This window comes from Eptesicus fuscus, chromosome 2 (assembly GCF_027574615.1).
Source record: "Eptesicus fuscus isolate TK198812 chromosome 2, DD_ASM_mEF_20220401, whole genome shotgun sequence".
NCBI lineage: Eukaryota > Metazoa > Chordata > Mammalia > Chiroptera > Vespertilionidae > Eptesicus > Eptesicus fuscus.
Genome location: NC_072474.1, coordinates 116008685 through 116023915, shown reverse-complemented (window position 1 = coordinate 116023915; position 15231 = coordinate 116008685). Strand labels below are relative to the sequence as shown.

Genomic DNA, 15231 nt, shown 5'->3' with positions numbered 1-15231 from the left:
CCTGTGACAGTGCGCGCTGACCCTCTCCGGGGCTCAAGGGGGGTGGGAAGCTGCCACCAAGGCTGCTGCAGGCTCCAGGGGAGCAGAGCGAGGTACCTGGCCCGCCCTCCGGCGTCCTCACTCTCAGGGAGATGATTCCCAGCCTCCTCGGGGTCTGGCCCAGCCCAGATGGCGCCCTCTCCCTCCCAGGGCCCGCGCGTTTCCTCCGCGCTCCCCCGCCTGCCCTCCGGGAAGGCACTAGGGCTCGAGGCCCCGGGAAACCAGATGTTTTCAGCTGCCATGCTTTTGTTTGAAAGATGTGGTGACTTATTTGCTGGAACCACGATCACATTCAGAGAAGTGTCTAGCATAATAACAGTGAATTAATTCTAGTAATTTCCCGGAGAAAGAACAAGATGTTTCACTGGCCGGTTATTTCCGGCACCTGAGTCGGTTTGGGCTTCAGACGCCAGCTGAATGTCGGGATTCTTTGGTTTCCCCGACGCTCATGAAATTCAGCCACAGCGGGGCCTTGTGAAACCAGCCTTTGTTAATGACCCTATTCTCTCACTGCACGTTCGGTGCTGTTCGTCTGCTCCAGGGGGCAGATCCCTGGTGCCTGGAGGTGAGGCGGGGTCGTTCTGGGGGGGGCGGGGGCAGAGTTGTAAGGGACAGAGCAAGCCCCTGGAGACCTGGGCAGCCGTGGCTTTGGCTCTGCTTTTATTGAGGTGATGTCCGCAGGTCATGCCATTTTCCCGGGGGACACAGTCTGGCTTTCTGGGCCCTCTCTTCTCTGCAAGGTGGTGCCTCAGGCAAAGCTAGCACCTCTCCCCTGGAGGTAACTCAGTTTACCTTTTCTTTGTGTTTAGGGCTCAAAATTTGGGCGGGGACTTGGTCTCGCTCAGACTTCTCAGCGCACCTCTTCGCGGAGATCGTTCGGAAGATCCAAGAGATTTAGTGTCACTCGCTCCCTTGATGACCTCGAGGTAAGCCTTCCCGTTTTCCCTCTTTTACTCTCCAGGTTTTTAGAAATGGAAAGCTTACTGGCGCATCTGACTCTCCTTTGCATTCCACCCGGATCCTGCTCCGCTCCCCTCGCGGGGTCACCACTTCTTCGCGCACGTCGGTCACTGTGCTGCCCCAGCCCGTGTGCCCAGGCCGCAGAGTGTCAGTGCTGTAGTCCCTGTGCCAGGTGCTGGCTCAGCCCTTCATACATGAACCTGTTCAGCCTCACCAGTCTGTGAGGAAGGAGGGGCCCAGCCTTACCCCTTAAAGGTGCCATGCTGAGGCGCAGATACAGAGACTACCTTTTGGTGTGGTTTTTTCCTTTTGTCCATTTTTCTTAAAAATTGAATCGGCTTTACTATTAGAGCAGCTTTAGGTTTGCTCCCTCTCACTTCCTCTCTAAAATCAATAAAAATATATTTTAAAAATATATAATTCAGTATCCATTCATGGTTAAAAAACTCCCACAAAAGTTAAAATAGGAATTAAAGGGAATTCCCTTAATCTGATAAGGGTCAAAAATCCCCTAGAACAGGTATCATACTTAAGCTTTCCCTTTGAGATCGGAACAAATGACATTGCTGGTGCCATTTCTGTTTTGATTTTCATTGCACGTCCTGGTCACTGTACCATGAAAGTAAAGCAGTAGAAGTTAAAAGGCTTGGAAAGAAAAATTCAATGTTACTATTCTCACAAGATACTATTGTAACAAAATCTATAAGAATCTATAGGTTATTAAAATCAATAAGTGAGTTTAGCAAGGTTGCTGGATCTATGGTCAATATACAAAGATTAGTTTTGGATATAGTTAGAAAATGACCCACAGATTCAGTGCACTTTTTAAAAATATATATATTTTTTATTCATTTTAGAGAGGAAGGGAGAGGGAGAGATAGAAACTTCAATGATGAGAATCATTGATTGGCTGCCTCCTGTGCGCCCCCTACTGGGGATCGAGCGCGCAACCCAGGCATGTGCCCTTGACCGGAATTGAACCAGGGACCCTTCAGTCCACAGGCTGATGCTCTAGCCACTGAGCCAAACCGGCTAGGGCTAGCCAAGATATTCTTGAAGTAAAATACGATAGGAGAACTTCCTCTATCAGCTATCAAAACGATGAAGTGTAAGAGCAATTTAAGACTAAATGTTGGCTCAGGATAGACAGACAGACATGGAGTAGAAGATAGCACCTGGGCTGTGTGTCCAGAGCAGGGTGAGTTTGGTTTTTTTTAGTGGTGCTGGGAAAAGCGGAGAAAAAAACAAAGAAAGAAAGAAACTGGATTCCCACCATCATACAGACAGGATGGGGCCCAGCTGTGCAGGTCTGACTGCAGAGCATGGAGGTCACTGAGGGTCACAGACACAGGTCCATGGAGGTGGGGGGCAAAGACTCTGCCCCAGACACGGAGCACTGACCATCAAGGCAGGGGTCGCCCACTGGGACTCCGGGAAGCTTGGGGACTGCAGCATCCAAACGCCCGTACTGAAGGCCCGTTTGTCCTGAGCGCGCCTCCGGGAGCAGAGTGGCCAGAGCGTCTAACAGGCATTTGATGAAAGATGATACCCCAGTAGCAAAGCCACATTGAAGAGGTTTCCAACCACATTAGTCACCAGGGAGGCGCAAGTTACAGCCACAGGGAGGCTCGTACACCAGAGTGGCCCCAGTGACCAGAGGTAGATGTGTCTGTGGACATGAAGCAGCCCACTCTCTGATAAGCCCCTGGGGGGCATGCTTGACGCATCGACAGTGTTTGAAGATAAAGTGCCCTGTGACTCGGCAGCTCCGCTGTACCCAGAATGACCCTCCTGAGTACCAGGCGACGTGCATGAGGCCTCACAGCCGTGGTAGGCTCCTGAGCCAGAGCAGCCTAACTGCCCAGCCGTAGAGAGCATGCACAGGGATGCTCTGTGGCTGCCTGGACACACGTCACAGAGAGGGCAGACACACACAGTGCGTCCGTAGAACTCCATTCAGAGAAGCTGAAAACAGGCTAGACTAAGCCATGGCTTTTGGTTGTGTGTTCAGCATAGAACTATTAAGAAAAACTAGAGCCTGGCCAGTGTGGCTCAGTGGTTGAGCGTCGACCTATGAACCAGGAGGTCATGGTTCAATTTCCGGTCAGGGCACATGCCTGGGTTGCAGGCTCAATCCCTGGTAGGGGGCATGCAGGAGGCAGCTGATGAATGATTCTCTCTCATCATTGATGTTTCCCTCTCCTTTCCTCTCTGAAAATAAATAAATAAATAAATAAATAAATATCCTATATAATAAAAACCTAATATGCTAAGTGTCCGGTCGTCTGGCCATCCATTCAACCAATCAAAGCGTAATATGCAAATGATACGCTAAGGCTGCTCAACTGCTCACTATGACATGCACTGACTACCAGGGGGCAGACGCTCTGACTGGTAGGTTAGCTTGCTGCTGGGGTCTGGCCGATCAGGACTGAGCAAGACAGGCCGAACACGCCCTGGAGCCCTTCCGTGGTCCCTCCCCAGCTGGCCAACCTTCTGCATCCCTCCCTGGCCCTGATCGTGCACCGGTGGGGTCCCTTGGCCTGGCCTGCACCCTCTCGCAATCTGGGACCCCTTGGGGGATGTCAGAGAGCCCGTTTTGGCCTGATCCTGCAGGCCAGGCCAAGGGACCCCACTGGTGCATGAATTCATGCACTGGGCCTCTAGTGCATGTGTGTGTGTGTGTGTGTGTGTGTGTGTGTGTGTGTGTGTTTTAAAGAAAAACTAGAACATGACTATGCTTTTGTTATGACCTGGGTGAGGCTATGCAGGCTTCACTTTGGGATAAATCACAGAAGCGTGTATTTCCCATTTGTGCTCTTTTCTGAATTTGCTGTGAAAATGATCGGCATGGGTGTGTCTCTCCCAGGCCTGCTGAGATGCTGGAGTCGGCGGCGTTGGTCGCTAGGGTCAGGGTTTTACAGATGAGCCTGAGAGAGGAAGATGGAACCCAGGGGCCTAGGGCGTGTGGAGGGAGTGTGAAGGAGAGGACAGGAGCTAGTGACAGATTGTGGGAAAGGGGCTCTTGAGACAGGAGGTGGAGGGGAAGAATGAGACCCTTGCTATGGAATGGCAGAGGGGACGTCTGGGAGAAGACCTGGTACCTGACCCGCAGGGCCTGCAGGGACCATGGGCAGAGTGTGGGACAGGCGCGGAGACGGGCTGTGCAGCCAGGGACAGCGGGAGTGAGGACACAGCCTGCAGGAGCCAGGCCCACGCTTGCTGGGGAGGCTGGCACTCCCAGACTCCTCTTGGTCTCATTGTGACTTAAAGTGTCACATTCTGTCCGCCGGCAGCCTTGGGGTGGACAGGAACTCGGGAGTCCGCCGTGTCCGCCTCACTTGGTTCAAAGGCTGTAACTTGGTAGGGAGCGCTGAGCCCTGGAGGTCCCCGTTCTCCGCTGTCACCCTCAGACACCGCCTCTGCCGCCCCCTGGGGTCTCCGTGGCTCATGACTTCCATGTAATGTGGTGAGGACCGCTGTGTCCCCACTCCCTGAGGGCAGATCCCCCTCCCAGGGCCCCGTGCCCTGATGGGCCACACGAGGCTAATGGCCCCGCCTGTGTCCATGACCTGCCCCGTCACTGGACACACTGTGACCCCTGGGCCGCAGGAACTATCACTGTTTCTGCTTTACTGAGCGGGAAACTGAGGCGAGGTGCCAGTGCCAGGGGATGAGGAATTGTCCGAGCCCATGGAGCCCTTTCCCGGCGGGCTGGCTTAGAGCCTCGCTCCTGCACCCTCGGCTCCCAGCTGCCTCTCCCAGCACCCCGAGCTCCGGCAGCCTGGTCTGCGCGTCTGTCCCCAGGAGCTGTGGCGTGTCCTGCTCTCGGGAATTGCTCTCCAGGTGAGAGCCATGGCCGACAGGTGCTCAACTGGGAGACGTCAGGCAGGCGACTTCGTGACTTCGTCGACCGTGGGGGGCGGTGGGGAGCAAGGCCAGGTGTGGGGGAGAGATGGGGCGCCCTCGCATGCCCTGGTCTGGTGGCTGCTCTGAGGAGGGACTGTCCACGCCGAGCCCTTGATGTTAAGAGGGGGCCAGCCACCTGATGGTCTTGGGACAGGGCACAGCCAGTGTGTCCCGGGACAGAGGGGGTGGTGCGGCTGAGACCTCGTGTTTCCTTAGTGTGGCGCAGCCTGCGGGAGCCCAGTGAGAGCACCGCCTGCCCTGAGTTCCGGCCTGCTCCGGGCACCTCTCCGGAGGGCCAGGCGTCTGTTTGGAAGGCCTCTCGGGCAGCATGGAGGCTGGCAGGGGCTGAGACTCCCCAGGGGGCAGTGCAGGCCCTTGGGGCCAGCAGCCACCCTCCCACGCGGAGCTCGTTTCCAAAGACAGGAGGGCCCCACGCTTTGGGCTAGAGAGGGGTGGGGAGCGGCCTGGGCAGAGTCTGGCGAGTACAGTGTTGTTGGCACGTGGTCAGGCCCTTCACACATCTTTGCTGTTTTCACGCTGAAGGCAGAGCTGAGTGGTAGTGTATCACCCGCAAAGCCGGGGGCGCCCTGTGAGGCCAGTGGCCAGCTTGCTCCCAGCCCTGCTCTAGGCTGTTCTCTAGACTGTGGGTGGGGTCCTCCAGCCCCTCCCCGTCGCCCGAGACTCCACCTTTTCCTGACCACCGCTGACCAGTGTCAGGCCCCTGTCCTGCTGCCCTGGACTCCCTGGCTGGCTAGCTGTAGCCTGGTCCCAGCCCAGCACACTGGAGTGCCCCATCCCTTATCACAGCCCCTGACGGCTCCTCCTGCCGCTCACAGCGCCCCCAGCCCCTCCATCCGGGCCCTCCCTCTGCATCACCGTCTAGAGCAAGCATGTCAAACTCGTGGCCACAGGCCACATGCGGCCCACAACGAATATTTTTGCAGCCCACCAGTATAACAGTATGTAAGAAATGTTTTAATAAACATTTCATAACTTAATTTTTACAATATCCCGTTATACATAATTATTAATAACGAACTACACCGTTCGCTAATGACTGATCACTGTCATCGTGTTGCATTCATTTCCCTTACGCCTTACGCGCAGGCGCACCATTTCTCTCCACTAATACCAGCAGCGAATATTTTAGCAGCCGATGGCCACGTCATTAGTCGTGGACTGACTTGTTTGGTGTGCACAACAGGAAATATTTCACTTTCGGAGAACAAGAAAAATAGGTTTATTTGGGTGACGCTTGTTAATTTGTGCGGTTATTCAGTGTCTGGTAAGTTAATGTTCAAGAAAAATGTTAATTTTTATTAAAATGTTCTATTATTTTATGTTAACGATGACTCATTTAATTCAGCCCTTTGTATTCAGCATGTCTCTATCGAAATAAACCTACGTTTCTATGAAAATGGACGCTTTTTTTTTTTGTGGCCCACAACTTACACCTTGTTATTTGGCCCGTGTTAGCCTTTGAGTTTGACAGGCTTGGTCTGAGTATTTGCTGGAGGAACCCCCCCCATTTCTGGTGTTGATGACAGGAGCTGGCCGTGCGTCTTGGACAGCAGGGGGCGCCCGTGTCCAGACTTCTTCACTTGGGGTGGGGAGAGGGCGGGCGGGCGGGCGGCTCTGAGGCTGCCCGCCCTGTGGCCAGGCTCTGTGCGTCTGTTTGAACTGCCCGGTGCTTGCTGTCAGGCTGGCCTCCGCCGAGGCAGGCGGACCTGCAGAGACCCGAGACTCAGGCCGCCCTTGCCTTCTTTGGTCGCTTTGCCTTCTTCGTCTCTTGGCCGGTTTGCCACATTCCTCCCAGCCCTGGCTCACCTCCGGCCGCACTGTAGTCACGGAGTTCACGTGATCCAGGGTGCAATGTACACAGACACTTCAAAATGAGCTTTTTTTAAAAAAAATCTTACTTGTTAAGTTTGCTATTTTTATCTCTAGGAGAAATTAACTCCGAAGTTTTTGCTTGTTTTGGTCCCTCATGTACTCACCTAGCCTTTCTGTCGTTTACATAGGAAATGATCTTAATTCTCTTTAAAACCCTATTCACTTGGGACGCATTCTAGGACAGCGGTCCCCAACTGGTGGTCTGTGAGGTCCGGAAGGTTGGCGACCGCTGTCCTAGGATGTCTCCGTGAGTGGTCCCCAAACACCCGCTCCGTGCATTTCTGCTCAAGGGACAGCGGGAACAAACGCTAGCAGCCCTGTCCCCGTCGGGCTGGCCCCGGCCGGCACCAGCACTGAGCAGGTGGGTGTGCCAGGCGTGCCCCCAGAGGGTGGGCGCTGGACAGGGCACCGCCGAGCAGGGTGAGCAGTGGGCGCTGGGAAGGAAGGGGCAGCTAGAATTACAGGCCATGTGGTCCACACCAGGGCCGGGGCCTGGGTCAGGAGACAGCAAAAGGTCAGACCCCTTACCTGAGGCCAGGGGTGGGGCGGAGTTGGGTGGTGCCTCCTCCTCCTCCTCCTCCTCCTCCTCCTCTTCCTCTACCTCCTCCTCCTCCTTCTCCTTTTCTACCTCCTCCTCCTCCTCCTCCTCCTTCTCTTCCTCTACCTCCTCCTCCTCCTCTTCTTTCTCTACCTCCTCCTCCTCCTCCTCCTCCTCCTCCTCCTCCCTCCTACTTCTCCATCACCACTACCACCTCCTCCTCCTTGTTTTCCTCCTTTTTGTCCTTTTCCTCCTCCTCCTCTTTCTACTCACCCAATCCTTGCCGCCCCCCCCCCCCCACCCCCACCCCAGCATGTGCTGGGCGCCAGGCTGGGCAGTTTCTGTGCTCAGCGGCGGTGGTCAGGTGATGATGAGGCCTCTGACCCCTCCCTGCTCCTCTCTCTTTTATACCTTTTCTGTGCTGTGTGCAGGTCTCTTGAGCAAAGCTGTCTGAGGAAGCTTGAGCCGAGGCTGTTTGTGTCTGTGATGTCCACTCCCAGGCAGGTGCACGTTTCTGTGACAGACAGAGCTGTGTCGTGAGTGCCCACTGGGAGCTGGGGGTCCTCCAGGGAAGAGCGAAAGGCAGGCGGGCTCAGCGCCCTCCCAGCAGGTGTCCACGTGAGCGCTGTGTTTGAACCCCGGACAAGACACTCCCTGAGGTCTGCCCTTCTACCCTTCCAGGAGCCCATCCAGCGAGGCCCCGACGTCCCTGCCATCACATGGACGGTGTGGGGCACGTCGGGTGATGGGCCCTCACAGGGTGTCCCAGGGCCGCCAGGTTCTAGACCCGTCTTTGCTTCCTCCTTCCCTAAACCAGGACCTGCCGTGCTGCCCTCCCGTCCAGGTGTGTTGGATGTGGGGCGGCAGGCCCAGCAGGCCCTGGGAGAGGCCCCAGGAAAGGGTGAGGGAGACGCGGAGCCCGCGGCTGGCCCCGCGCACACGTGTGGAGGCTAATAATAGAGCTGTCATTACGGCGGGGACCGCACAGAGCTGCTGCTCGGCGTTCTCTCAGCTTCTCGGCAGCTGCTGTGCGGCCGGGAGATCGCCCCTGTCGGCTGCACTTGATTCTCCTGATTTGGTGGAGGAAATACTTTAAAAGTGATCTCACAGCGTGATTTACGTAAACGGCTTTTTTCGCTGCACGAGACAATCAGAGTCTGAGTCTCTGGCCAGCCACAGCTTCCTGCAGTGTCCTGTTGCCACGGGTTACGAGGAGAGCGGAATGGAACTTCATCTGCAACGTCTTTAAACTTTCCTGCCGCTCACAGGCGTGCCGCGGGGTTAATGGTAGATCTCAGCGCTGCGTGCCTGCTGAGGTGCGGGCGTTTTCTGTCTTAAGATGGATTTGGGAGAAGGGGCGTCCGAGGAGACGCACGCTTCAGATGATCAGCAGGTGAGTCCTTCCAGCCGCGGGTCATTTAAACAGAGTCGTGTGCGAAGGCTCGGCATCTCCACTGCCGCTCTGTGCTCAGCTGCTAGCGGATGGCCGTGTTAGCTGAACACTTTGAAAACGCTTGTCTCGCGTCTGCCTCCCGGAGCTGGCGTGAGTCCCGCGGCGGTGATGCCTGGTTCTGGGACCGCAGACCAGCGCTCAGAGCGAGCTGGTGGCGGCCCGTCACGCCGGGTCCAGCCTGCCTCTCAGGACCCCGCTGCCGGTGCCCCGTCTGCCTTCTCGTCCTCCCCACAGTGATGCTGGAGGTGGGAGCGCCGAGTGAACTAATTGTGTTGGGATAGCACATTTCAAAACCTAGCCTACTCTCTACCACTGTCATTCTTACTTTTTTAAATGTCATGAGTCGATCCTGTTGCATATACAGGCCTAGGGAACTGCGGCCCTCTAATGACGGGCTATTACCTCCGCTTATAAAGTTGAACTTACTGTAAACATTTTTTAAAGGTTTGAGACGATCTGAAAAGAATGCTTTTTATTTTCCTCTTGTGGCTCTTGCTGTGCTGATAGAAGGCAGAAGTGAATTGCAGTTATTTATAGGAGATTGTCACTAATTACAGGGGCCGGTTTCAAGTTCATGCTTTCTGAGAGCTGTCTCATCCGCGCTTGTGGTCCTAATCCCTAATTAGGGCCTTGTGAGAGGCCGGAGGGGAAGCGCACTCAGATGTGGCGGCTGGAGGGTGGGGTGGGAACATGAGCGACACCCTTCCTTCCACTCGGCGGCCGGACAGGCCAGGGTTGTGCTGATGAAACGCATGCAGTTTCATGTGCTTGGGAGACGTTCAGCGTGTGCCTGGTCGGAGCCCTGGCGCAGCCGTGGGCGGGCGGGCTGCGGAGTGTGGGCGGCCCGCAGCCCCGGCCCCCGGAGCGGCTTCTCTCCGGCTGCACAAGTTAGTTCCCGGCCAGTCTTGTCCGCAGAGGACCCAGGAAGTTATTCCTACCCTGTGGGGGCTGCGTTTTCATTTCAATAGGACCTTCAGGCGAGTTGTTGAAAATATGGGCTTTGGTTCCGCGTTTGTAGAAAAGGAGACTGGAGTGCCGTGTGCTGGCCTGCGTGGTGGTGGTTACCGTGAGATGTCGGCAGTGCGCACGCTGACGGACGAGCTGGTCACGGAGGCCGCTGGCCGTCCGCTGGTGTGCGCGTATCTTAAGCCACAAAAACTGAGCGGCTCCCTCGTGGAGCGGGCGGTGGCAGGTGGGGGTCGGTGCCATAGCCACCAGGGCCCCGGTTAGTCCTCGCAGCCAGCCCTGCAGTGGTGCCAGGTCACATGGGCAGGGGGTGAGGCTGGAGGGCCGGTGGGAGGGTGCTCCTCTCTGAGCCTCAGCTTGTTCATCTTGAAAATGGGAGTGGGGGATGGAATGCTGGGCTCCCATCCAGAGGGCGTGTGCTCTGTAAAAGCCGTGCTTTGTGACAGGGCTTGTAAAGGGCTGTGCTCCTCGGAGCTGCTTTCATGTGAAGTAGAGAATCGTAAGCCTTTATAGGCGCTGTTTCCCATGATCCTCAGGCGCCGGGACAGGCGCCGGGAGCCGCCAGAGTGCCGGCCCAGGGCGAGCGCAGGGCCTCCGGCCGAATGCACACATCGGCTTCCCGTCTTGACGAGTGAGATGCAGCCTGCCTGCAAGTGTCCACGCCCCTTGCCAAGCAGAGCCGTCATCGTCCTTAAGCCACATCACGGCGGTTGTCACAGTCCAGATGCCGTAAGATACTGGTTGAGGAGACACGGAAGCCACAGCCTGAGAGAAATGTGGAGTGTCACGGGAGAAGCTTTAACAAGCTTCCTGCACCCCCCCTTGGACTGGCACCCCGCGCCCCTGCTGTGTCTGACGGAGCCTCGCTTCCCGAGTCCCTGTGCCCGTCCAGGAGGCCTCGTCAGGCGTGACAGCGTTCCCCGGGGCTGCTGGGGCAGTTCCTGCGGGGCCCGGGCTGGGTGAGGCTTCCTAAGCCAGGGGCAGGGCAGGGGCAGCGGGGGACTCCCTGGCAGTCGCAGCGTCGCACACGGCGGTCCTTTCCATCCTCTGAGCGGCAGGAGCAAGTCCCATCAGGGCCCAGGGACGTTGGCCTGCTGCGTCGCCTGCGTCCTCCTGCTCTGTGTGCGGGGCATGTGCCGCTGTGCTCCATGCACCCTCCCTCAGTGCTGGCTCAGGTGGCAGGGCCGCACAGGGCTGCCACTGCTGTGGTCTGTCCTTCCTTCCTTCCCTTCCTGGTCCTAAAGGACCGGCTCTGCGTGGCGCACCCTCGGCAGAGGCATGTGTCTCGGTTTGGGGGCACGTGGGCTGTGGCAGGTTAGCTTTGACTTTGGTTGGCCGGGCAGGTGCCTGGGGCTGCAAGGGGCTGAGGGAAGGAGCTTTCCCGAGACCAGGGCTTTGCCTTTGCCCCGGGCTCTGCAGGACCAGGGGGGCAACCAGGCCCAGTCAGGGCTGCCTTTCCCGGCAGCAGGAGCCCCTGCGCACTCAGAGGCGCCGAGGGCCCCCGAGGCTGGGCGGAGCGGAGGCTGGAGGAGGCCGCCCTGGTGTGGAGTGGAGGCTGCGCGTTTGCACGAGGAAGACAGCGCGCTCGGAGGAGTCAGGGCTGCCCCTGATGCGAGGGGGCTCTGGCTTCAGAGCCAGCCGTCGTCCCCTGCGCCACTGACCAGGACTCTGCCTGCTCCTCTTCCGGTCACCGGGCCGGCAGCCTGGGCAGGAAGGTGTCCCCTCTGCACAGCCTGGGTCCCAGAGAAGCAGGGACTGCCCGGAGGGGGCGTGGGGTGCACCGGGAACCGTGGCGAGGCTGCTGGTGGCCCTGGGTGTGAGCGCGTCAGGCGTGCCCTTCTGTGGGCTGATGTGCTGGAGGCGCCCCCGCCTGAGCCTGTGAGGATGAGCTCACGCTGGCCCGAGTCCTGCGGCATTCGGCGCCCTTTCCCAGCTCAGATGAACCGCCGTGTGCCGACCACCTCCTCCTCCCAGATGGCCCCCCGCAGAGGCCTGGCCAGGCAGCCCTTCGCGCACCTCCTTGGTCCACACCTCTGGGGACCTAAAGCCAATGGGGTGGGGGGAGGGGGGGGCGCCGCCTGTTGGGGTGGCTGCTTGCCCCCCTCAGGGTCAGCTTTGCTCACTGTTATCTGTGTAAGAAGGCGTGCATGAGGGAAACGCTGCTCCAGGCTGTCCCGCAGCTTCCCCTTTTCACGCAGACGTAGGCCCCGTGCATGCAGCCTTCCTTCCTGCCGTCTCCTCCGCCCGGGCCTGCGGGCAGCATGCGAGCACGTCCCGCTGTGCCCTCTCCCACCCCGCAACTGAGCAGGGGCTATCCTCCGGCCTCCCGCTTCCCTCCTGCCCCAGGTCCTCTGCGCTGTCACTTAGAGACTGCCCCCACCCCAGACCCACAGCACGTCCATGTCCCTCCATCCCTGGAAGCGCAGGAGGCCTGGTGGCGAAGTGCCCACGTCGGACTTGGACTCTTACACACCCTACATCTGCTCGCCCCTCAGAGCCCTGCCCTTCTCACAGGCTGACCCTGAGGCCTCCACACTGTCCCTCCTGTGACAGCTGGGGCACTGCCTAGGCCCCCTGTCCAGGCTGCCCCCTGAGGCGGGGTCTGGATTCATCTCCAGCCCCAGCACAGGAGCTGGGGGGGGGGGGGGGCGGCGGGGGCGGGGCTGAGCAGGGGAGCCGGGGGCCATCTCAGCCGCATTCCCAGGCCCGCACCTTTGGCTCTGCGGCTGGGACAGCCTGGGGGCGGCAGGAGCAGCCTGGGGGGCACGCAGGGCTCCAGCTCAAGGTTGACTGGTCGGAGGATTCATAAGCCTCGGCTGTTAGGAGAAAACGTTCCCCTGAGGTTGGGGTTCAAGTTCAGGCAAGAGGGGGCCTTAGGCTCATCCCCAGCGTGGAAAGGCGGCTGTGTACTTGGAGGAGCTCGCGGCGACAGGGTCCGCCCGGGAAGTATGCCGGTGCCACGTCCCCCGAGGCCTCCGCCACACCAGTGTTCACGCCAGCGGCGCTGCGGCTCAGTGCTGTCCTGTTGGGATGCCACCTCCCCAGTGTCATCCGGACCCCGTCCCCATCTCTGTTTGGGGGACTCTGTTAGCTTGGGCCAGAGGTTGGGGTTCTGTGTAAGGTCCGATGTGCATGTCGAATCCCCAGCGTGGTGCTGCCTCGTCAGGCATGGCTGCAACGCGGCTGACGGTCCTGTCGCTGGGCTCGCCTGGCTTGGCTCCTTCTGATCTTATTGAACATCAAAGAGCTCTCTGGGACACACACACTCCCATGTGCATGCACACGCGTGTACACACACACTTTGCAGAGAGATTCACAGGAGCTCTGACCCTCGATCGCCCAACCTGCCTCCCTCTCAGGCTTCGTACACTGCGCTGCGCTGTGATGGCTCCGCCTCCTTGTCCACATCCCTCGCCCGTGTCCAGCTGTCCTGTTTGTCGCTCTGTGGCACTGAGCCCACCCACCGTGCCTCCATCCCGTGTCACAGAAACTTCCTGGTGAGCATCATGGCTCGAACCTAGAAAAAGGTGCCCCTGCCTCGCCTGCTGTGCCTCTGTCCAGTGGTCCTGGTTGCACCTGCTGGAAAGAATAGTGTGTGTGCGTGTGTGCACGTGGAGAACATGGGTGGCAGGATGAGCCGCTGTGGAACCCTAGTGTGGGGATGGGCCATGGAGCATGGGGCAGGAGGTCACTCATGTCCCATACCCCCGGGACCTGGGGCTGCCCTTCAAGGACAGTCATCATGGCTGCGGGGAGCCTGCCTCAGGGGCCTGGCAAGGAAGGCTCCTGAGAGGGGGGAGCTGCAGCCCACGTGTGCGGGCTCACCAGCTGAGGCTGCAGGTGAGAGTTGGGGTGCTACCGGCTGAGGGCACGAGGGGCTGGTTCTTCTGACAGCAGCTCTCAGAGTCCTGGGAGTCACGCCAGGACCTTGCACACACATGTGGTGTGTGCTCACACGCACACAGCTCTGAAGCCGGGTCAAGGACAGCATAACCCTGGGTGCACTTGGTGTTTCCTTTCCCGTCCTCCCGTCTCATCTTCGTCCCTTTGTTAACAAGTGCTGCTCACGCCCATTGAAGTGGCTTGACAGCTCCCTAGAGTAAGCATGAGTTTGACATGCTTGCCTAGCGGGTCCTGGCTGGTGTGCAGGCCCCGGGGCAGGGGGCGGAGGCAGGCTGGTGAGCAGGCAGAGCGGGGCTGGGTGCAGTCATGCGTTCCCACCAGTGGGCTGGGACCTGTGGGCCCGCCATGCCCTTGGGTCTTCAGCCGCAGGTCCCGCCCCTCCGGCCTAACCCTAACCCTGCCCCACACGGACCTGCTCACTGCTGCTCTAGGGCCAGCCAGGAGTTGCCTTAAAGCTAAAATGATCAAGTTTTTAAAGTGAAATCTAAGGCGCAAATTGGATTGTTACATTAAGGTTTACAGCGTTTGGCTTATTCATATCTTTCTCTTTGTATTCAAAACATTGGCTGTGTTTGGGCAACTTGCAGGCCTTTGGTTCCTATTTAAGAGTCATATGTGGTTATTTGATGTTTTTTATGTCCCAGGTAGGAAATTTATCAGTGCAAATTTGAAAACTTAAATTACTGTACATTACTGCATACCAAAGTAATGTGGAAATGATGTATTCTCCTAATCGCCACTGTCTAATGTTACTAACAGAATCAGCCTTGGTAAAGGCTAGATTCATCATATGCCACTTTTCATATAAATCATCTCAACTTTCTAAACATTAACCCAAAATAAAATTTCCACCGAACATGTGTGGGCCGAATTCCTGCCAAGAATAAACCCAGGTCAGCTCCCCCTGCACTGCCAGTGTCCGCAGCCGCCCGGCCCTCAGGCGGTGCTCGCGGGCTGAGCCTGCAGTGAGCCCCTCCGCAGACGCGGGTGAGCCCCTTTAGCACCGGGTACCTACGCCAGGGCGGGGTCCAGCCGGAGGTGTCGCCTAGACCTTGAGAAGCTGCCTCCTTCCGTGTCTGTTTAACGCGCCAGCAGGGAAGACTGTGCCGGCTTCCCGGGCCCTTCGCCCTGGCAGCGTGCTTGGTGGCTGTTCTCTGGTAAGTATAGCACGTGGATTTGGGAGGAACCCAGAAAGCGCAGAAAATGCAAGCGCGTTAGTAAAGCACATTGTACCGGTCCCAATAAACAAGAGGAATGTCAGGTCTTACTTCACAAAAATGTTCCCGTGGCCTAGCGGAAGCCAAGGGCCTGGCAACGCCTAACTTTCAGAGTCACCGGAGCTGCGGTGCCTCTGTGGGTGTTCTGGAATGATCTCGGGGCTTCCATTGTGAACTGCGTCGCCGGTCAGCCAGGATGTGCTCAAAGCGTGCAAACCAGGCTTCCGAGGGCAGCGTGGTCAGAGTTGGGCCTGCGGTCCGTCCCAAGGCAGAATGACATGATTTGGGTCACCCGCCTTTCCCACCACCCCAGGTTGTGGGTTGTCTGCCTGCACCTCCACCCCACACCAAGC

General features: G+C 58.0%; 1 protein-coding gene across 2 annotated transcripts in view; it reads left to right on the top strand.

Annotated features, from left to right (window-relative positions):
- Window positions 1-15231, top strand: part of RGS12 (regulator of G protein signaling 12) — a 72151-nt gene that overhangs the window by 14998 nt on the left and 41922 nt on the right. Inside the window, exon 3 of one of the 2 annotated variants that reach the window (XM_054708412.1) lies at window positions 849-965. In XM_054708412.1, coding sequence (XP_054564387.1) covers window positions 849-965 — 117 coding nt within the window. Of the gene's footprint in view, window positions 1-848; window positions 966-4341; window positions 4363-15231 lie in introns of those variants that run through there. The other variant, XM_054708420.1, reaches the window with a different exon arrangement.